This window comes from Juglans microcarpa x Juglans regia, chromosome 6D (genome assembly GCF_004785595.1).
Source record: "Juglans microcarpa x Juglans regia isolate MS1-56 chromosome 6D, Jm3101_v1.0, whole genome shotgun sequence".
Lineage (NCBI taxonomy): Eukaryota > Viridiplantae > Streptophyta > Magnoliopsida > Fagales > Juglandaceae > Juglans > Juglans microcarpa x Juglans regia.
The window spans coordinates 9972731-9997077 of NC_054604.1; the positions used below are offsets into that span (position 1 = coordinate 9972731).

Here is a 24347-nt window from a genome sequence, read left to right on the forward strand (position 1 = left end):
GGTTTTCATGGTGATTTTCTTAAAATTTGGGAACTTGCTGACTTCTGTCATGGTGAATTCAGATTTTGTATAAGTTTGGTACTTTCCTGTCATTGTGATTTTGATAAATTTTTGTAAGTGCAGTCTGTAGTTGTCTGGCTGATTTTGTTGAACTTTGGTAACTTATTGTGAACTTGTTTTGGTAAAAAAATGAGTTGTCTGGCTGATTTTTCTGGCTATTTTTGTTGAACCGTAGTAACTTGTTGTGAATTTTTTTTGGTAACTGCAGTTGTCTGTCTTGGTTGTCTTGCTAATTTTGTTGAACTTTGATAACTTGTTGTGAACTTGTGAATTTGTTACTGAACTTGTAACTTCTTTAGTAACTTATTTGGTAACTGCCTGTGGTATTAGTGTATGCCTATTGAGTATTGCATACTGCTGCCTGCTGGTTGGCAGATTCGATTGTTCTTGTGGGCCTGTGGTTGACTGGTTGGTAACTGTCTGTTGTATTAGTCTATGCCTATTGAAGTTGTCAACTTGTCTACCTAACAGTTTGTTGTCTGGCTGATATGAGTCATGCCTATTGTTGGGTCGCTGTTTTGGCTCTGTTCTGCGGTAACTGCATTTGGTAACTGCAGTTGGTAACTTAGCTGAATCCTTGATGCATATCTTTTTATCTGATTTTGGGAACTTGCAATTGCTGACTTTGTGACTCTGTCATGGTGATTTCAGATTTCAATATGAGTCTGAATCCATAATGCACATATTTGTTTATGAGATTGTTTGTATAATTGTATTGTGTAACTTGTTAGAGATATGCCATTGATTTTTTAGGTAAATTAAGTTTTGCATTGTCTGTGAAACATCCTTTGACAGTATTACTAAGTTAACAGTAGTTGAGCAAGTGATTAAAAATAACCTTAAATGTTTAGTGTATTAGTGTATGCAGAGCAACAATGTCAAGATTTCTGGCTCCATCATCAACAAATGAGGAATTCATTCATTTCATAGCCCATTTTTTTTAAGTTTAATGTATCTTATTTCATAATTTATTGTTGTAATTTGTCAAGTATTTTTTTGATTCAATAATTCCATTATGATGTAAAAATTAAAAATATCATTTAATGTACCATAGGTCCATAGTCATAATACTCTTGAAGGTTTTATGATGTAAATTTGTATTTAATTTATTATTTTACTGATGCATTTATTTTAATTTTATATTAAAAAAGTTAGTATTTAAATTTTGTCATAAGCGAGCCGAGCTTGGGCTCGACTCGTTAACAGAACCGAGCTTGAGCTTACTTCCCTTTTACACGAGTCGAGCTCGGACGCTATAATATGCCCGACTGATAAATGAGTCGAGCCCGAGCTCGACTCGAGTAGTGAACGAGTCAAGCTCGCACACCGCAAGCTCGCTCAAGCTCGGTTCGTTTACAGCCCTATTCGCAAGAGATAAGTTTGGACTGTTGTGAGAGGGCTTTACACCATTACCAAAGGGGTAATGCTAATGCCCCTAATTTATATCATATCCTTATTAAAAAAAATTAAAAAGAATGTCTATTTAAAATGAAATGGTTTTGAAAATACCAAAAAAAAAAAAAAAATTATAATTCCAGATTTTTTCTACCTTCTTATGTTTATGTTTTAAATTATTTTTAACTAGTCACGCGACAGCTGCATCAAAAGACATAATGATGGATATAAATTAAAAGTCATAGTAACATTTTCCTTGCCAAAGTGTCGTTGTAATTTAGGCATGCACCGTACGAAACAGTGGTTGTTGTAATTTACGCTTGCAGTTTACGAAAAGAATGGCTTGGGGTATTCCCGGATGTGTATCCTGTTATTCTCAGATACCCGGATCCGGATGGATAGCCTTACATAAATCAAGTAAATCGTTAGCTTTTCACTAAGAGCACATAACCCTTTAAACACCAGAATTATATAACGAGCTCATATCACCCTGATTAGGTAAATCATCAGCTAGTTTATCATTTCATGACATTATGAAGCCTTAATATTAGTCATTGCTAGATAATTATTAAAAGAAAAAAAAAAAGAACGATAAAAGACTAGTGACAATATCTCCTCCACTCCCACTTGACTGCATATTCAATCGGATGGATGCTCTCATGCAAAATAAAAAGACCCGAGAATCACGAGGTTCTTTATTTAGCTGCTTCCAGGAGTAAAACGTAAACGACTTCATCAAATAGATAAACAGGAGGCTGGATCTTAAAAGATAAGCCCGTTAATTTGAATGTTGCTCGTGCTGAAGTAGCAATTCCAGCCTGCTGAATGAACCACGAAGATGATTTCCAGCCAAAAAGCAGCCACAGCAGCATTAATACTGATATCAAAATGATTTCTTTACATAAGAAACCAGGCCATGGACACCACCTTCAACTTGTGCTGCTCCTGAGCGAACCTGCACAAACCACATGAAAAGCCAACATCAGACCATGCGATCATGCATTCTTAAGTCGCCTTAACCACTGAGGTTCTCAAGTCATTATCACACCTACAGAATAGCCAAGCAAGCCAATGTTCAAGGAACAGTCGACACAAAGTGCACTTTATCCTCAGAATCAATGGATGAAGAAAGGGATAGTTTTCATAAATTCAGACAAAAAGCTTACTAAATTTTCAAACATCTTAAACAGAGGTGGTGGAAAATGATAATGATATTACTGAAAATGTGATTAAAATTTCTCTTAACTGTCACTGAAAAGTGGGTTCAGATCCTATTAAAATCCAATATTTGCACATTTTAAATCTAAAATCAGTAGCCTGCATAAAAGACCAGCCAAACCCCTCCTTTCAGGTCAAAGTTTCCACTGATAAACAGATAATGAGGGGATATATTTGTCTAAGAATACACCTAAGACTTTGAAACAGAAGTACCGTAGACAACAATTGGAGCCACTGGGATTTAGCCAAAAAAAAAAAAAAAAAATGGAGCCACTGGATAGCTACCAAAGAATTTTTCTGATGTTTTTTTTAATAATAAGAAATTTTTCTAATGTTAACTAACAAGTTGCTGCACCTAGCAGACCAACTTCACTTGCAAATAGGCTAAGGCAGGCCCTTGCCGAAAATTCTTTTATTTTCCCTTTTCCCCTTCTTCTAAAGAAATAAGCTACCAAAGGTTTTTTAGACAAGAAAATAAATGAAAAGACAAACCAAGACTCAAAGTTTTGTCTGCAAAGTAATCTTGAAAATCAGTAATAATGTGAGACATACCTCTACCCTTAATATACCACTTCTTAAGAGGTCATGGGCAGACTGCAGAGAGGAAGCACCAAGATCTTGAAACCCTTGCTTGACTGCTTGCAATGTGTAAGGAACAAACTTCAGAACAGAGCCTTTATCTGCAACTGCTCCAACCACCCCTTGAGCAATTTTCAGCTTAGCTGTATCACCCAGATACCTTGCATCGCTCCCTTTGGTCATAGCTTCTAAGGAGCCCATACCTCGATATTTTTTGATCCGGCAACCATTCTAGTATTAGCAAAACTAGGTATTCATATTACTGAAAATATTGGCTTAAGCAAAGGGCCATACATGTGTGCACTAAAAAAGACAGAAAAAGGAGAAGGAAAAGTTTTTCACAAAGTAACAAAAAGTCGCATGCTTAAAGATCAAGGAGTAGGGAACAGCAGGTCACTAGTGGAAAACCTTAACAAAACGCAAAAAATCAGTACATTTCATACTTCATGTGTATCAAAGCATGCATATTGTTCAGATATTTGAGAATGCAACAAGAGTTTTTCTGCTTGGAAGCCAATGTGGAAGAGTTTTTCTTGCCATATCAACAATGTGGAGGGTGCGTCCTCCATACTGGCTTACAAATATTTTTTCATGCAATATCCGTTTGTTTTCTCTAGACTCAACAACTGAGACAAGGTTTAATGAAGAGGAGCCATTTACTGCAAAACACAGAGTGTTTTGATCATTTTACTCGTCAACCTAATCCTTTTGGAAACATAATGACCAAAGTACCTCCATGGTTTTTACTAAATGGCACGGATTTGAATGGAGAGGACATGTTCCCATAATATACATCATTTCCAAGCAAATAAGAATGATTTTAGCTGAATCCATCAAATAGCGCTGACATATATGACATGGACAGATCCATTATAGGCATGGAATACAAATAAACTATCATAGTCCCTTGAGTTCCAAAACACCTATTTTCATAGCACATGCGCCTAAAGGTAAATTGACCTCTCAGTCATACAATAACTTAAAATTACAATTTCATATTGATTACATCAATTACTTACAAAAAATCATATTGATTACATGGTATTCATGAATAGAGCCACATTTATCCCTTATAGATCCATTCAAACTTCAGCATACTTCCAAGACTGGCAACTTCAGAAAAGCACACTCATAAACACAAAGAATAGCAGTCTGCTGTTACAATAGCTTCATTATAGATGAAAGCCAATGTAAAATAGTAGCCCACAGCAGGAAAGTTCATATTTTTTACTCGTGCATACTTCATGTGTACTAGGGTCATACCCGTTTTAGAGCTCTTTTAAGATAATATTATGTAATAAAGAAAGACAGTCAAAGTCCAATGATCACTAGATTATCTAGCTATGAAAAAATGCATAGGTCTTGAAATTCCAAGGCACATATCTTCAAGGGAAGATTCTTTGCCACTCATTGAGTGATTTCTCTCGCTTACATTTAACCTCTTAACGGCTCACTTTCCTTTAGTAATATAATTGTAAATGTAAAGGGATGATTCACTAGAAGATCAATTTTCCATCTAAAGCTCAAATTTTCTTAGAGCATAGAAAAAAAGCTTTCATTCCTATTAGGTTTAAGTAACCTCTTGATGCTCCAACTTATGTCAACATTTATATGCGGTCCTTTATTATTCAAGTTGCAGCAGCGCCGCTCTACTATATTTATCAAAATTGTATGAGCTATAGACTCAGGCATCCTGAGTTCAATTCCACACTAGAAGTTCCCCTAGATTACAATATATATGGCTTTGGTGGATGGGGTTGTGTATCTGGGGTATACTCCCCAGGGGTGGGCCCCAAGGTTTCTGCCTTCGTGAGATTCCAAGTCATTAAAAAAGGTGCTGCCCTACAGTATCCATTTTTTTTAATAATTCATGCAACCCAAGTAACATAGGAAATACACAAAAGAATAACAAAAAGAAGAAAGAGCATGTTTACCGAAATTTCAATTTCATCCTTGAGTTCAAATTCAAGCTATCAAAGTCAGCAAGGTGTACTAGGTTGCCAAGATGGCAATAAGATTGCATGACGTGTCCACTAAAAATTCTTAAATTTACTTTTTGTTTTTAATTGAATATGCTTTTTGATATTAAAAAAAAAAAAAGAGAAGCTTTTGTCCTCTCTTCCTTTATCTTCTCCTCCAGCCCATCTGAAACCAAGTACTAACATGCCCCTCCTTCCAAGCTAATCTTGATAGAATCCTCATCCACATTCATATCCAACTAGTCCTACAGATTTTTTACAACATCTACAATTCTCCAACAAGCTTGACTCAATATAACTATGGTGACGCTGCAAAATTTAGGCAATCACACCAGTATACCTAAAACCTGAATCCCATGTAGCAGAGGAGATTGCAATGTTTTAGGCATTTGGGCAGTGAGATGCAGATATGGTTGGATCATACCTCTTGCTTTGGTCCAAAATAATGGTAATTAAGACATAATAAGTTTTGAGAGAGAAAATTTCTTGATGTTTGATCAAAGAGAGCTGAGGTTATCATCAATGAGAGAACAGAGAGAATGAGCTGAGTCAATAGGAGGGTGTTTTTGAAGTAAGCATATGGGTGGGTGGGGCTGGTACTTTCTTTGCAGTTTGCTACATCTTTGGTATGGATTGAGGTCCGAAGTTTTATTTGGGAAGTGACAATGCAAATACCTAGGATTGTGGTATTTTTTTTTTTTTTTTTTTTTTTTTTGCAGTTTTTCCTCCTATGAATAAATAATTGTCCTTTGCTTTGTCCAAATGGTCACGGGAACAAAATGTAGTAAGGGAGAGAATATTTAGGGGATGCTTGGGGAATGAAATGGGATGAGATGAGAAATCTGTGAATAGTAGTGAAAATGTTTTGAGTTATGATGTTTTATGGGATTTTGGGAAAGGAGAGAGAAAAAGTTGAATAAAAATATTATGAAGTTAAAATATGGTTAGAATATAATTTTTTAATATTATTTTTGTTTTGGGATTTGAAAATGTTGAATTGTTTTTTGTGTTTTGTTTGAAAGTTTAAGAAAATTCTAATGATTAGATGAAAAAGTTAAAGATTTGAAATTGAATAGTGTTTGTGTTTGAATGATGTTTGGGAAGGAAATGAAATGAGATGAGATGCGATGGGATTGGATGAGATGAAACCATTCCATCTTCCAAACAGCCCTTAGTTGACATGACATGTGACATGGTGTCCATTAGTAGGACCTAATTCCCAGTGGGAGGGTCCTTTCGTTTACAAATCAAGAGGAATCTACATATTTGGGTGGTGTCTTGCTCAGTAAAGAGAGAGGTAGGTGGTAGGTTCATATGATCATGAGAAAGTCCTGTTCAATGTCACTCATCTGTGTAGTGAGAAGCTGAAAGGAGGGATGTAACAGCAAAGGAAGCTTCAAGGAGATGAATGTTCTGTTAGCAATTGTAGAGCTCTGGATGATGGTAAACGTGGGGGTTACAGCTGCACAAGTAGATTCATGTGGTGCCTTTTCCATTATCACTTAATCATAAAATCGAGAAAATCAACAAATGGAGCAAAGAAAAAGGCTCCAAAATTAAGCACAAGTCCCAAAGTGCATTGGTGTGCTGCCTTGCATGCATGAAAATCGCTGTTGGGAATATTGTAGCTAAACAGTCTCCATCCTTTCCTTAGCTCAAGCCACTCTATTAGCAATGCCAGAAAATTGGGACTTGGAATTTCTAGAACGGGCGGCTGGTATACCAGCAATAGTCACATCACGAATCCCATCCGGATTGAGAAGTGGACTAGGTCACTTCTACTCAACCTTCTGTGTTCACCAAGAATGATGAGGGGAAACCATGATGACAAAATGAGGTGATTCCATTCTAGAACAAGACAGTTGAGGTCATAGCATTTTATCATGTTTCATATGCTGCAATCGTGTTTTTTTTCCTTGGAGAAGTATATGGCAGAACAAGACTCCATCAAGATGTCCTTTGTATGAACTACAGCCCCAGAAAAAATATCAACGATGGATAATTTGAGGAAGAGGCACATAATAGTGGTGGAGCGGTGTTGTATGTACATGTGCAAAGAAACTAAACAACCACTTGTTGCTTCATTGTGAAATGGTTAAAGCATTATTGATAGCGATCTTCCAACTTCTTGGGATAGAATGGGCGATCAAGTGGAGTTAATGGTGGCTTGGAAAGTTCGTTGGGTGAAAACATGTGTGATAAAGTACAGGTGGTGAATGAGATCCCACATTGTTTGGGAATGAGAAATTCATGCTCTTTAGAATGATTTCAAGGGACTCTAATTGTACCATGGACTAGTCCTTTTGGAGTATGGGCCTAGATGTGGCTTGGGATTCCCTTGGGGCATTACAAATGGTATTGGATCCAATCCCAACGAAAAGTGTGAGACTTGAGCCATGTCACCTATGATAGAATGGCCCAACAAGGATGTTAGGAATTTAAGGAGGGATATTGTGATACCCCATATTGAGTGAGTATAAACGGTGAATGGGGTCCGTCCCACATTGCTTGGGAGAGAGAAGCTCTAGCTCTTAATAATGATTTAAAGGAACTTCAAATATACTATTGACTAGTTCTTTTGAAGAATGGGCCTAGATGTGAGTATAAGTGGTCAATACTTCAAATGAAAATGAAAATGAAGTATTGACCAGTCCCACATTACTTAAAAAATCTATTGGCTTGAGTTTGGTTGGAAAAATGAAAATGAAGCAACAATTAAATAAAAGAGAAACATTGTTGCAGCCAACGAAATAAAATGCAATAGAACAGAGTGGAAAGGCTGTCTAAAAGTGTACATTGCCCTTTTGTTATTAACATGATACGATTTAAACAGAAAATGCATGCTTCTGTAACACTTATTACGTACTCTATAAGGCACAAACAATCACTTGCATTAATGTCCAAATAAACCCAGTGGAACAAAATTAACAGGAAATTATAAGATAAACAAAAATAAAAAAAAGAGTTGAATCCTTACTAAAAATTGATTTTTTTTTTTAAATTGTACTTACAAAAAAATTAATAATTAAAAAAATTGTGAAAGAAACAAGTTCATTTCTTGGCACAAGCACTATCATCTACTTCAGCACGATATTAAAAACATTTTTTTTTATAAGTTAGCAATATATTAAAAACATAACATAGCAATGCCACACCTGATACTCATAAGCTCCTGGAGCCTCAGTGCTTCCAGCTAAGAAGCCTCCCATCATTACAGTAGATGCCCCTAAGACCAAAGCCTTGACAATGTGTCCAGAATTTGAAATGCCACCATCAGCAATGATGGGCACACCGTGTTGTGAAGCTATAGAAGCAACCTTGTAAACAGCAGTGGCCTGAAAAGTAGGAAGACAAGAAAACGAAAGTTATTGAGTGAAAGATGGAGGAAGTACCAAGCTAAGTTTTCAACCTTCTTCAATGTTTTTTCTTTCCCAATTGTATTGACTAGTGTTAAATATTAACTCCATCCACTACAGTTAACTTGCCCAGTTTACACGAATGAATGTCTGTTAATACCAGAAGGAAACCAAACATTTGTTATTCCAATATTTTTTATGACAGATTAGATGACCTATTAGAGAAACAGAGAACGCTACCACAAAAAGGAGGGGAAGTTAACAAGTGACTACTTTACTAAGCATATTACTACTCGCAAAGCCATATTGTTGCTGCCGTGGAAACTTTGTATAGCTCAATGCACAAAGAAAAGCTTTGGAAGCAATCCAACAACTATGCTTATGGACACCCACTTATGCATTACCGGACATTCTGCAGGTTATTCTGGTAAAGGATTGTCTTTCAGGCATTGCCACCATTCAGTGTCCCTATTAAAACAAACAAAACATATTCTGTCTGTTTGCTGTTAACTCACTTCCAAACAAGTAATCAGAGGGCCTTACTGAAGAGAATTTAAACTAGCCAATGATCGATTTTCATATGCCAAGATTTATTGACAAAGAATGAAAAATATGGAACGTAATGCTCTCAATTTCAAATGGTCACTTTTATTTTCAAGCTCTCAACAAGAATAATGTTTCATCAGTGCATGCTATCCAAGCAGGTTTCTCAGTCAAAGCAATATCATAAGACGTTAAAACAAAAACTCGAGGCCCGAGCTAATACAAAGCGTAATCAATCATATTGGAACTCTGGCAAATAGAGCTCATAACATAACCCTTGCACAAGGCATACTCGACCATCTCCCTACATACACAATCATACGCAGAATCTAAATAACCCACCAGTTAAAACAAGAATTACAATCCAACAAAGAACAATTAGAATTAAAAAAATGCAATACCTGCCCTCGCCCAACTGCGCAAACCTCCTGCGTGGTACAAATTGACCCGGAACCCATGCCAACCCTCAATCCGTCCACCCCAGCACGAATCAAATTCTCGGCCTGTGCCGCTGTCACCACATTCCCACCCACCACATCCAGCTCCTTATACATCCTCTTCACGTACTTGATCATCTCAATCTGATAAATTGAGTTCCCTTGAGAACTGTCCAACACCACCACATCCACGCCAGCCTTGACCAAAAGCTCCAGCCTCTCCTTGTCCTCCTCCCTTGTCCCCATCGCCGCCCCCACTCTCCACCCTCCGTCGGGCCCCACCGTCCCCACCCCTAACCTAGGATACCCCTTCAATCTATCCACGTCCTCCCTCGTCACCAAATCCACCACCTCCTCCTCCTTGACCAACGCCGCAAGATCCATCTCTTTCTTTTCCTTAAAGTAATTATCCATCTGTGCCAGACTATAATTCCACGGCACCACCAGTTCGTTAGAACTGGTCATGTAGGTGTCGATTCGGGCATCTTTCTTATCGCCGTCGAGCTGCAACCATTCAGATCTCGACACGTAGCCGATGAGTTTAGAGGAGGGAGAGCCGGACTGGGTGACGAGGACGTAGGGACTGGAGTCGAAGTCTTCGAGGGAGTCGATGCGGTGCTCGGAGGATTTGAATGTCGGGCTAGAAAGGAGGGGACGCGTCGGGACTTGACGGACCTGACCATGGACGCCTGGACCTGAGGGGGGAGGTTGGAGTGGATGACGCCGAGGCCACCCAGGGAGGCCATGGCAGCTGCCATGCCAGCCTCGGTCACGGTGTCCATGGGTGAGGAAACGACGGGAGACAGGAGCGGGAGTCTGCGCGTGAGGCGCGTGGCAAGGGAGACATCATCGGTGGCGAAGTCTATGTAGTGAGGGAGGAATATGACGTCGTCATAGGTGTAGGAGTAGCCCTGGTTGAAGAGTTTCGTAGCCGCGAAGCCGTCGTCCTCCATTGCTGCGTAGTGGTGGCGATAGAGTTTTGGGTTTTGGGTTTTCGTTGTTGCCTGTTTGTTTGGTAATCAAATTTGGAGGGAAGGAAAAGTCCAGATACTTGTTATTCGGTGTTGAGCGGTCCACTGTAAGATGATGTATAAACGACGTCGTTTTATATTGGAACAGACGATAAATTGAAAATAATTACAAGTTTAGAACAAGCTATTTCCCAAAAATCTTATTTACAAATCTACTTATTTATATTATTATATATTAAATACATTATTATTGTGAAAGTTTCTCATATACGATAAAATAAGAATGGTATTTACGTTTTGAGTCTTTATATTATTAACGTGATCTCACAAGTGATATATTTATTATGAGTGCTACTAGGGTGCTACCCAGCAGTGATTGTTGGGCATGATTTTAGCCAAAATTTCTTTTTTTATTTTTTTTATTTTTCTTATTCATATTTTTTTAAAATATTTTTAAAAAATATCAATATACTAATAATCACTTTCTTAATCAGTAAGTAAAATAATAAAATATAAACAAAATTAAATAAATGAGCTATCAAAATGAGAGAACAAAATAAAATGGTATAGTAACATTATTAATTTATCATAGACTCGTAAATAATAAACTCCTTATTAGTTATTAATGTCAACAATTTCATTACAATTTTACCAGATTTCATCGAAATCAAAAATTTATTAAACGTATCTATTAGTATAATAAAATAATAATTGAAAGGTGGAATAGTCTCTAAATATTTTAATAAAATAACTTAATGAAAAAAAAATATGTCGTCTACACAAAAATCTTATGAAAATAATTTTATATACTAACGTGTTAATTAATATTATTTTTTTTTAAAATTAACTTTTTGTTGAGCTAATACTTATCAAATCAAGCGTATAACTTATCTTGATAATTAATGTACAATATAAAAATATGCCGCATAAATAAGATTAAACATGAAAAAATTAAGATAAAAAGATATATATGTTTTGATAATTATTACTTTTCATTTTAAAATTTATCGTATGATTAATTAGTCTCTATCAAAAGAAGGATGGAAGTGCAGCACAGGAGAGCATTGCACTTGCACCTCCCAAAGTGCTATTGGAAATATGGAATTGGAATCATATATAGGTATTTACTTTTTGAAAAGCAGCCAGGTTTAGATTACATTAATCTAGCAAGTCTTTCTTTCTTTGGTGATAAATGATTCAATGACAATAAAGCTTGTCTGCCTATAATTAAAAATTAAATTAAAAAATTGGTAATACATCTTTCACTCCACCTGTCCACGTGGATTTAATGATGACCAACTCCTTGCCATGTAATAATATCCCTCAAAAGAAATGTCTAGATTTTGATTTTAAAATAAATTGTATAATTGAAAACTTAAATATTTTCATTAATTTGTATTAATAATTAGTTAGCAGATTATGTTAGCACGACATGGCTCAAAAGTATGTGAAACACGACGTTAACATTAAAATTATATCATTTAAGTTTTTAGGTAAACTTTTTATATGAATTTGTAAAAGGTATATTGACAATATTTTTGTATTTGTCAAAGAAAAAGATTATATGACATTATATCATTTAAGGATGGAAAATAAAAAGAATAGTGTCCTAGAAAGTCCCATACAATATATGTATGTCTGCACATGTACAAGACCAAAATGATTTGAAAAACCAAGGATTGGTATGTGACTCACCTATCAAAACCTTATTAATTATTACGAGTAATTACAAAAATATGATCGATTGCGGCCTGTAAGTCTGCTGCTTACTTATAACATGTTTATTGTTTTGAAAAAATTTTGTAATAGGTAGGGGGAATAAAAGGAAGAGATCATGATCTGTCTTCCAGTCTCCAAGAGCAAGCCAAGAGGTGAATCTTCCATCTCCATGCTAAAAGTAGATAAAATGGCACCCATCATAACCTGTTGACATGCAAAAAAATAGGAAAGAAAGTAGGATTAGCCATGTCTGGTTCTTGAAGAGAACCGTTTCATTGATAATTTTAGGGTCCGTTTAAATGCTAATAGTATAGCATCTCAAATCATTTATGAATAATAATAAAATAGTTTATGAATATTAATTAATATTTTCTAAATAATAGTTAAATAGTCTGTGAATAATTATGTATTATGCCATATATATTAACAGTTTTTTTTTTTTTTTTGAATTTTTGTGAAAGGGGGTTTGAAATGGAAATTGGTACAAATGAGTATATGAAAATTATTTTTAGATTTGTTTTTTTTAGTTTAACACTGTTTGGGTAAAGGTGAATTCTTTTCCCCCCAGAAATCAAAGATTTTCTTTTTGAAAATATTTCCTTACCAAATAAGGCCCGAAATAATCTCATAAAAAATTATAGAAAAATAGACTTCTTTACGTAAATTTCATCATTCCAATCATAACCTGTTAAAGACTCAACTATTGATTCAAAAGTCTTATGATTGTTAGATACTAATTAGATTAAACCTTTAACTTTTAAGATTATAAAATTTCACTACACTTTTAAATCTGATATCCACGACAGCCTACTCTGTTAACACTAACTCGGCGGTAGTCCTTTCCCTTTTGGTGGCTTTACTTATCTATCAGTATTTAATGATTTAATACTATGCTCATACAAAGTACCAAGCCATTGTAATATTCCAGCCTATAGGTCGCCCCTTCCGTGACTTGAACTCGTGTCGTGGTCCTTGTTCTGATACCAATTGTTAAAATCTCAACCATTGATTCAAAAGTCCTGGGACTGTTGCATACTAATTTCATTAAATCTTTGACTCTCAGGATCACAATGTAACCACTAAAGTGGTATTTTAAGTGTTTGTTATTTAAATAATTTGTATAAAAAACTATTTAAACTATACAATATAAGTATTTTTAAAAAGAATATGCGAAGACTGCACACTTCAAGATTGTAAATATCATTTTTTAATTAAAAATGATAAATTTAAAATCAAGATCAGTATGCTCAAAAAATGAAGTAGGCCTCTCAAACAAACCAAGAGCTTAAGCTGCATGGGAATTTTTCCTCTTTTTTTTCTCTTTAAAAAAAAAAAAAAAAAAACCGAGAAAGGAGTGAACTTACTTGGATCAACAGTGACCAGCATGGCTGTGCCTCCGAACTCGCAGGTGCCACCAGCAACCTTGGTCCTCTGCCAGTAGCTATTGAAAGCATAGGAAGCGTGTGCAAATAGGGTGTTGGGGTTAAAGCATGACCCCGCCGGCTCAATTGAAGCGCAATCAGCTCCTGACCAACAAGCATAGTCCATTGCTTCTTGAATTATTGGGTCAGGCACCGTTGGCTTAGCCACACACCATAGGGCTGCGCTTGGGGCAGTGTGTGGAGGTGGTGGCCCTGTTGGTGGGGGTACAACACAGGGGCTCAAACACCGGTGGGCTTGGAACAAAGCCGAAAGGTGATGGAACGTACGAAGGTGGGTTTGGGGTGTAACTTGGTGGGCTCAATGTGGGCCCAGGTGGGCCCGGAACATAGATAGGAGGACTATTTCCAACTTGTGGTGGGCCCGATATGATGCTCGGTGGGCTCGGAACGATCTCTGGTGGATTGGGGGTGGGATTAAATTCCGGTGGGCCTGGAGTCGTGCTCGTTGGGCTCGGAGGTGGGCTTTGGATTGGGAGAATTGGTGGGAGATAGTTAAGGGGCGTTGGTGGTGGTGATGAGGGCGTGTATCCTAAAGGGGTTGGAATGGATGTTGAGGGAGGTAGTGGGGTATTGGGTGGATAAATGCAGGATGGAGGAACATTTTCAGGCCAGGGCATTGGACCTAGGGACTCAAATGGTGGTAAAGAAAATGGTGAACTCACACTGTAGGGTTGGGCGTTTGATGAATCCAGCATTGGATCAATGTCTAAGTGCTTTGTGACTTTCACTTTCTTTGTAGTTTTGAGGACTGAACTTCTGGGTTGCCTTGGACGTTTGAGTTGTTGCACTGATCTTCTTGCTTCTGCTTCACAAAAACATAGATCAAAGGCTTGTCAATTCTGATATTTTCTTACCACACAACAGTAACGATACATTGTCTTGGTTTGTAATATCTATCTTGGCTATTGCAGAGCATTTTAAGCATCATTTCATCAGAAACTTAGTAAATCATTGATGGAAATACTAACATTGCTTAAGAAACTAAAAGAATAGCAATTTGGCATTTCGATATATCAGTCTAAAGTAGTTTTCCAGTGGCATTAGTTCTATAAATTGATGGAACTCTTAAGTAATACATGAACAAAAAACCTTCACACATGACAAGAGCCTTACCACAATCAGTTAAGAAAATGGCTGCCATAGTTATAAACAGAAGTAGAAACCGAGCTCTCATGTAACATCTGCTTGCTTCCATGACTTCCCAAAAACTCCACACCACTTAAAGGCCAGAAGCCAACTACTCAAATGGATTTGTATATGTAGGCCGGTTTAGGACAGCCCTAGAAGTAGCCAAAGCAAGGGCGTGGGGGAAAAAGTGGGGCTGAGTTGGCCATAAAGATTTATTCTTTGGCAGGCAAACTTTGTCATACAGTCACTTTGCTCAGAGATGTATAACTGAAGTAATACAGAAAAAGGATCAAAAAGGGTCTAAGAGAAGGTGTATTTTAAAGGGAAGTTGTTCACCGGCTTATGTAGTATGTTTGCGTTATTATTTTTGCATGCACTTGGCATATATGCTTGCCTTGGTATTGGAACAAATGAAAGCGAGGGGGGTTTTCTGCCCTTTTGTTTTGCTTGCTTTCTACTCAAAGCTGCTCTCTCTTTCTCCTCAAGGGCCAAAATCAAGATCCTTGTCGTCTATATAGCTCTAATGACTAGCTCTATATACATGTTTTATTCTAACTGCATGTGTATATCAATCATATATGTTATTTTAATTAGATGCTGACTACGCAATTCCTTTGTGGAAGTTTTACCGTGTGTTGCATGTAGACCAGCACGTATATATAGATTCTAAAGGAAATTCAAATACGTACCCAATGAAATTGATGTATCCATTAGCTAAAACATAAGCCCATTTTGCCGAAATTGATAGTTTAGAGGCGATTAGAGATTGAGTGATAGTTTAATAAAAATGTATGAATTCTCTCCAACTTAGATGAGTTAAATAAGAGATGAGGGACACATATTCCATGAGAGTAATTCTATTTGCAGTCCTGAGTGGAGGACTACATGTGCAGTCACATTGATGAATAGAGGTAAAAGGGAAAAAAATCATTATTTTAAAAATGATATTATTGTATTTTTTTTTAAACATAACTGTATGGACTTGCATGAATAGTCTCCATTTGGAGATTGTACGTAGATTAACTCGTTCCATAATAAGGCATATTTTCTTCATCCAAGGGGTGCAATTTTAACTTCCAACTAGAATTGGACCCAATCTGTGTCCATGATTCAAATATCAATCCATTTTGTATGAACCATACAAGTTAAATCAAATACATATTGACTTCATTTAAGAATTATAATGTCATTTTCCAAAGTAATATGCCCAAAAAACATACCCAGCTCTTTGAATACATTACAACATATCTGTGAGTGTTGGAATTACATTCATTATTATTTTTTATTTATTGATGGAATCTAACGACTTTGAAAGTTGGCCTTACTCAACAAGCACCTTTCTTAGTAAGGTTGCTTGTTTCCTCTCACTGAAGATTCTACGTACAAAAGAGACAATCTTATAATAATATACAACGTGATAGAGCTTTTATTAGAGTCTTTTCAAATCAAAGAGAGAAGTTCTCGACAAACTCTCTCTCCAGCCTCGACCCACACCATTTGAACCCCTCTCATGTCCATCTTCAGGTCGGGGTGGAGGGAGGAATCTCTATGGATGCATGATGGAGTGACCACACAACAACAATACTGTTCATCCTGTTGTATTATCATCTTATCCATCGTGATGGTTTACCATGGGTTGTGCCGCTTTGGGATGAATGGAGGTACATCTTTGTTCGAGTAATTAACAAGAATCGTGTCACTTGAGAACCGGTGCCATTGCCTCTATAAAATAGGGCTATTGTGCACCTATTCCAAACACTTTTTATCCATATGTTTTGTACCAACCCATGAGACCAGATACTCTCAAGGGAAAATTCAACATAAATCAATTTTATACTCTCAAGAGCTTGGTCATGTCAAACGAGGGATTATTTTTGTGCATAGAGAAGACCATCAACAGATAAATGCTTAGTTTGACAACTACACTTGCATATTACAACCATTTAAGGAGAGTTTTGAATCCTACATATAAGTTCTTTCAAATCACTATGGGAGGATTCGAACATGTAAAGAATTTTCAAAATCTTGTAACCCAATTGGGAGGGGTATTTCCCACCCGGTCCATGATAGTTGGGCTTGGGCAAAATAGTGAGGCCCAGGGCAGTCAACTGTGTGGGAAACCAGATGAAAGGGGACAGATGGGACACACTGACTTTGACATCCTTTGCGACGCCAAGCATTAAAGGGCCTGGACGACCCTCCATTCTCTGACAAAGGGGACCAGAAGTGACCACGTCGTTCACCCATTGCCAGGACGTGCCCTAGGAGCCATGCCACTCTCAAAGCGTCATCTCAGGAGCCATGCTGCATTGAAAGCTTTACCTCAGGGACCACATTGTATTAAATACCCAGACTAAGATAGACGTGGGTGGGACAACTTAACACGTCGTATTAAATACCTAGACTAAGATAGACGTGGGTGGGATGACTTAACCTTGACACGGGGAACAAAATGTTCCCTCGCAACATAAAAGCTACATTTCAGGTACAAATAACCCTCTCTGAACTGAATTATCCTAAGTTAACACTAAGAACATGCAAGACTAACTTAGGCATCAGAGGCTCCTCAGACAACCCCGAGCCCACCTTTTCCTTTGTGATCACAGGTGAAGACCCCGACTCGAGTTGCTAGAACCTTGTCCAGACATATGAAACATGACGTTAACAGCAGCGCCGTTTGTAGGATCTTTCTTATAGGTGTAGCATGTCGTTTGCATGTTGAAGACAACTCGTTCTTCGACAACTTGAGAACCTAAAGCCTTATGGAGCAGGTGATAAAACCCTGACTTCACAAGTGGAAACGCTTCAAATGGAGAACGAAGCCCTATGGGCGGACATTACCAGACCGCCCAAAGACACTCAGCCCAGCCACAATGGACAAGAGGAGTCGCAAGCCATGGGAGGGAAGGACGCCAATGATGATGACAAGAAAAAGATCCAGTAGGAACTTCGCAACCTCATGGATAAATATGAGGAGATGGTCAAGAAGGTGAGAGCCTTGTCCTTGGTAGACCAGATGCTCAACAGCACGAACTTGCCTTACACTGCGAAAGTGATGGTCATGCCACTGCCACCAAAGTTCAGAGTCCCCCAAATAGATCTGTACAATGGAGCCAAGGATCCCTTGGAACATGTTGACATCTTTAAGGCTCATATGACCCTACATGAGTTTCCTTGGGAGATCGCATGCAAGGCCTTCCCATTGACCCTAAAAGGCACGGCGTGAGTGTGGTTCGCGTCGTTGGCACCAAACTCAATCCATAGCTTTGAGGACCTAGCTTGCCTATTCATCACATAGTTTATGGCCAGCAGGAAGAGAAGACGCTCGGTGACTTACCTTCTAACCACTAAGCAAAGAGAGGATGAGAGCTTGAAGGCCTACCTGGCCGGATTCAACAAGGAGCGCATGACCACAGATAACCAAGATGAGAAGATCACTCTTGCCGCCCTATTGGGCAGTGTAAGACCCCGAAACCCATTTATGGCTGAGTTGGCCAAGAAGACTGTCGCTACACTACAGGAACTCCTGGACCAAGCTGACAGATTTATAAACACCGCAGACATGCTTCGAGTGTTGACAGTGCCGAGAAAGATAACGTTGGACCAGGTTGACAGGAAAGCCAAGACGTCGGCCTAATCCAAGACTGCAGACAAGGCCAAAGGAGGACACCATGACAAAGGGCAAGACAACTCCCGCCTCGTGAAGGGGCGAGCACCTTGCATGATCGAGCCGCATTGATACTACAGGAGGAGAACATGCCCACTACTCAGAAAGTCGACCATATAGCTGACTGCAAATCCTTCGAGGGAGGAGCGGGAGTGGAGCCGGGGAAGGTTCACCTGGCCGAGAAGGAGCAAGAGCCCAAGGAGGCGGGTGGAGCGGGAACCCCCACGAAGCTGCCCTAAAAGCTGCCTAGCGAAAATGCCCCATGGGCAAGATCCGAACCATAGCTCGGGGTTTGCTGGAGGTAGGCTCACCTCCTCCAACAGAAAAGGTCACGCCAGAAGGGTGAGATTTGAGGAGGTGAATTTAGCCGAACACCACCCTACCAAGTAGAGGAGGAGTGAGTCTGCACCAACTGTCACCTTTGGGGCTGCCGATGAAGACGGGATCCTCTAACTCCATGATGACGCCTTGGTGGTGACAATGCAGGAGGCTAACTTCACCACTAGGAGAATCCTCTTCAACAACTACAACTTCAAAGACATCCTATTTTGGGATGCCTTCACTCGAATGAGAATTGATCCCGATCGCTTGTGACCCGTGCCCATGCCACTGAAGGGATTCACAAGAGACGTGATTCAGCCAGTAGGGACCATTGCTCTTTCAGTCCTAGCGGGAAAGGCCCCCACATTGCCTCCACGATGACTGACTTCATAGTGGTGAAGGCACCCTCCTCATACAACGACATACTAGGACGACCTACATTTAACAGTCTTCAAGCGATAACATCAACTTACCACCTGAAGGTGAAGTTCCCAACTTACACGGGGGTGGGTGGGATCCACAGTGAACAGGTCCTGGCGCTTGAATGTTATGTGCAAGAATGGAAGTGGACAAAAGGTGGGGTAAACATAATAGGGCCGTTAGAGGAAAATCGTTCCCCGCCACCTCCTCCCAAGTTCAGCTCAGGGGGAAGAAGCTAAGAACGAGCCACTCCTGGACAATCCCTCCAGGCCCGTATAAGCTCAAAGGCTCACGAGTCCAGTCTCACGAACTGCTTGACCCCCTAACGAAGTTTAATCATCTCTCATCTAGGGTTCGGTTGTTTAAGTCGATTGATCCGAATTGCTTTCAATACCGTTATACTCCTCAATGGAGAAAGTAGAGAAAAAATAGTGAAAGGAGAGAGGAAGACAAAAAGTTCACCAAGAAGAGAAAGTATGTTATTAATATGTATGATACAATGAGTGCGAGCTTACAAAAAAAAAAGAATAGAAGAAGAGAAGACTTGGAAAAAACGAGAAATCTGTTGGTAGGGTCATTAGGGAAGCCACCCAACATCAGATCCTTTGCCGTAAGTGACGTCATGCTCCAGGGCAGCCGCATCTTGGGGGACGGGACTTCAAATCACCTAGCATGCTCACCAACGCGCGGTCCTGCATCCCCTTCGAGTCCTCAGTATTGCCAAAGGACCAAGCCTGATCACAGATTGTCTTGACCAGCCCCAACTTACTGAATAAACGTGGAACAAAGTTTTGAACAAAGGACAAATCTAACTTTCGGTCCTGAATAACCAAGCTGCGAGAGAACGCCAGACGGTCCATCCCACCCAACCTGGATTCCTGCACCTTCACGCGAGACATCCCTGCCAGCGCTGCGGCAAAGGCCCCAGCTATCTTGGTCTCGACCTCCCTTGAGCTCTAGGCCTTGGACTCTAGCTTGTCCTTCTTATGCTTCAGCAACTCCGAAAGAAACTTGTCTTGGTCATGAAGTACGATCAAGTGTCGGAAAGAGTCTGGGGAAGAATGGAATACCTAGTCCTCCTCCTCTAAAGCCCCCCGGCCATCAACAACAAAGGCCTCCAACTGATCCCCTCCCTACAAAAAGAAAGGAAAAGAAGAAAAAAAAGAAGAAGAAACGAATAAGGGGAGAGAAAAAGAAAGCTCAAGTCAAATAAACTACAAGAAGAGGTAGCGGAAGAAATAAAAGGGCACATATGAGCTTATCCCGAAAAGGAATGTGTTAAGTGTGCTTGCCATCCCCAGATGGACTCGGCATGGGCTCTCTCGAACCCGAACTTAGCTTGTGGAATCTCACTCCATCAGGTATCCTAAGCCTCATTGACCATCTCCCCGTCGATAGCCCTGGGATCAGCCCCCGCCTCATTTTCTGGGAAAACGATTTCTACAGTAGCTTCTCCTTCTACAGTCAGCTCCTCAGCAGCTTCTCTTACCTTCACCTAGACCCCAGTCTCCTGCAGGACTACGACGAAGGCCGTGGTGGTAGTAGTGGAGGTCAACAAGACCTCGGCCTCAAGAGAGACCACTGGAGCCTTATTGGCCTCCACTACTGCCTCCGAGACCTCAACCTCGGGCAAAACCACTAGGACCTCTTGGAACCTCTCGGAGTGGCATGAGGAACTTTATTAGACGCCACAATTGGACAGAGAACGAAGAAGAAATATGGAACAATAAGAGCAGGGGGAGAGAGCAAGAAAAAGAGATTCAAGGAAGTGGGAAGAAACTTAAGACAAATGGACTCATAGCCAAAAGAAACTTGGGGTTAAATAGACGTTCACGACCTTTCAAGTTCCCTAGACAGCAAAGAGCACGCCATTAGGACACTTCACAGGTGAAGAAATTCCCACTGAACCTATTCAGTCATAATTGGTGGGGTAACTGGGAGGGGTATTTCCCACTCGACCCAAGATAGTTGGGCTTGGGCAAAACAGTGAGGCCTAGAGTAGCCCTGACCTTACCCTTCTGCAGCCCAAAACCACCGAAAGGTTCTAGAGCCAGGCCGCATTAAATGTGTTGTCTCAGGAGCCACGTCGCATTGAAAGCTCCGCCTCATAAGATCACGTTGCATTAAATACCCAGACTAACATAGATGCGGGCATAACAACTTAACCATGGTACGGGGAACATAATGTTCCTTCGCAACCTCGTATAAAAGCTGTATCCCAGGTACAAAGAACCCTCTCTGAACTGAATTATCCTAAGTTAACGCTAAGAACATGCAAGACTAACTTATGTATTTGTGGTTCTCCGGACAATCCCGAGCCCACCTTCTCCTTTGTGATCGTAGGTGAAGATTCCAGCTCGAGTTGTTAGAACCTTGTCCAAACATATGAAACACAATGTTAATAGTGTCGCCGTCTGTGAGATTTTCCTACAGGTGTAACGTGTCCTTTAGGAGACAACCTGTTCTTAGGCAACTTAGGCATACGAAACATGTGTCCTTTGTGTGTCCTATAGGTGAACAAAAGACTCGGACGACCTTGCATTCTCTGACAAAGGGGACCATAAGTGACCGCACCATTCACCCATTGCCGAGACGCACCCTGGGAGCCACGCCGCTCTCAAAGCGCCATCTTAGGAGCCATTCCTCTCTTGAAGCGCGGTCTCAGGAGCCAAGCCACATTTAATGCCCAATCTCAGAAGTCACACCGCATTGAAAGCTTTACCTCAGAAGACCACATCACATTAAATACCCAGACGAAGATAGACATGGGCATGACGACTTAACCCTGACACGGGGAACAGAATGTTCCCTCGCAACCTCGTACAAAAGGTACATCCCAGGTACAAAGAAACCTCTCTAAACTGAATTATCCTAAGTTAATGCTAAGAGTGTGCAAGACTAACTTAGGCATCAGAGGTTCCCCGAACAACCCCGAGTCCACCTTCTCCTTTGTGATCGCAGGTGAAGACCCCGACCCGAGTTGCTAGAACCTTATCCCAGCATACGAAACACGACGTTAACACCAATACTATTTTGAAGAAAACTATTGGGGAATCTTTACCACAAAGAGAGAAAATCATTTCCCGAAATAGAGCCACTACCCAACAAAGGAAAAACTCAATGAAAACTTTTAAGCAAATCACCAGCGTGTATTATCACTGCCAAGGTTAGAGGAAGTTAGTGATTCATTGCCAACATTAACACTGTCATTCAAGCCACTAAAAGAGGGTCAAGATCCATAATTCCAAACTCGAGATTATTTCTTGAAGTTGAAGTCGACATTATTGGTCAAAACGACACCGTTTTGATCAACAAAAATAAGGATTCACAAACAATTGCACATAATAACATTGTCATTCATTGATTATAAAGGATCTTGTAAAAAAAAAAAATGACAGTGTCATTTTGGTGTGTCTCCAACACCCATTTTGGTCCAAGATGATATCGTTTTACACAATAGAGAAAATGATATCATGTCAAGGACTTTTAAACTATGCTCGTAGGAGACTAGGGGTGCTACCCGCACCATACAGTGTGGGGTTGCCCCCTCCCCGCATGGGCCGGGGTTGTGGTTTTCACCCTTGTCCCCTACCCTGCATGCTGGGGGGCAAGGTGGACTCCCAATCCGCCTCGCCCCTGCCCACTTCAATAATGAACTATAATTCACTAGGCCCAAAAATTATTCGTGGGTAAAAAAGTGATCAAAAACACATTTTTGGACCTAAATTGTAAATTGTAAATTTATAAATATGACTATAATTTGCTAGTGCATATTTTGTGTAAATTCTAGTGTAGTAGGATGACATTTTTATAGATTGTCTTCACAATACAAGTCTCACACTTAAGCAATGTGAGACTCTTGTATTGCCTTGCCAATCTATAAAAGGGTTACCCTACTACATTGCAACTTACACAAAATATTAAATAAAATTTCTATTTAATACATATTTATAAATATGAAGTACAGGCCGGAATTGGGCCCTGCCCGCACCCCCATTATACTGGGCCGAAGATCTGCGACATAGCCCCCAAGAGTGTCTTGGTACAACCCATTCCACTCTGGCATGCCAACTGAATAAGATTTACTCCATCTATGACCCACCTAACAACCCACGGTCTGTAGCTAACATAGAAAGCCAAGCCTAAAGTTGGATCGCTCATCAAGCTACTTAGTAAGCCAACCCACGAGCAAACATCGAATTCATTGTACCAGTTCTGAATCTGAACTGCCTGACCCATTTTTCTAACTCGATTTGATTGCCTTTTATTGTTCTAAGATATTGCAAGCCTAATTTAGTTTGTTCAAAAGTTGTTGCAACTTTGGTTTAGTATTGAATCTTAATAAAACATATATGGCACAAAATTGTTGTCGGAAGGTGATTGAAGGAGAATCTTCAAAAGGAGTTCGTGGCACCATTCAGACAAGAGTTTTGATCTTTCATTGTATGAATGATAATATTACGACTCTCTTTCAACATCATGATACTGCTAAGGGAGTCATGGACACTCTTGAATGCAAGTATAGAATAAGGTTTGATATTTAAATATAATTGTTGCTGGATAAGTATAATAGAACTTGCATGAGAGAATGATAGCATGGCAACCATGTTCAACAAATAGAGGTTATTGCAAAAGAATTACTTGACGCTGATCATCCTCTCACTGATAAGATGCGAGTTCTGTGTTGTTGGTACCAGAAGAAGAAGAAATAATGCATAGGAGAAAGAGATAAATTTGATCATTTAGTTTTCTACAAAGCATAAACAGTTCAAGAAAAAGAGTTGACAAAAGAGAAATGATAACAAATAATTTGAAAATTAAAACAAGTGTTGGAAGAAAGGAAATTACAAATCATAATGTCCAAACAAAGAATTATTTATCAATTCGATGAGAAAAAAAGTAGGCAAATATAGAGGTTATATTGGCAATAATACATATTGTGAAGTGATGGGGAAAGATACATATAAATTTTATGTAAATGAATATGTTATTATATTAAGTAATATACTGTATGTGCTTAGTATTTATAGAAATTTAATATTAGTTCCTATGTTAGATCAAAAGGATTACATAGTTGAGTTTAAGTTTAAAATAACTATTATATGTAAGGGT

The 24347-nt window shown here is 39.3% G+C and overlaps 2 protein-coding genes and 1 long non-coding RNA gene across 3 annotated transcripts; 1 reads left to right on the plus strand and 2 right to left on the minus strand.

Moving 5' to 3' along the window:
- Positions 1-1949: 1949 nt before the first annotated feature.
- LOC121234373 (inosine-5'-monophosphate dehydrogenase 2) lies at positions 1950-10592 on the minus strand. Its single transcript, XM_041130300.1, is given in 5 exon segments — positions 1950-2410; positions 3226-3483; positions 8387-8566; positions 9532-10217; positions 10220-10592. Coding segments are annotated over 5 exon segments (1497 nt in total). The 5' UTR covers positions 10521-10592; the 3' UTR covers positions 1950-2338.
- LOC121234376 lies at positions 8045-24020 on the plus strand. Its single transcript, XR_005934378.1, has 3 exons — positions 8045-8195; positions 16281-16284; positions 24009-24020. It is a non-coding gene; the product is annotated as an uncharacterized LOC121234376 (long non-coding RNA).
- Positions 12146-14956, minus strand: LOC121234375 (extensin). The gene is given in 4 exon segments (XM_041130301.1): positions 12146-12461; positions 13622-13917; positions 13919-14501; positions 14813-14956. Coding segments are annotated over 4 exon segments (993 nt in total). The 5' UTR covers positions 14895-14956; the 3' UTR covers positions 12146-12429.
- Positions 24021-24347: the final 327 nt, after the last annotated feature.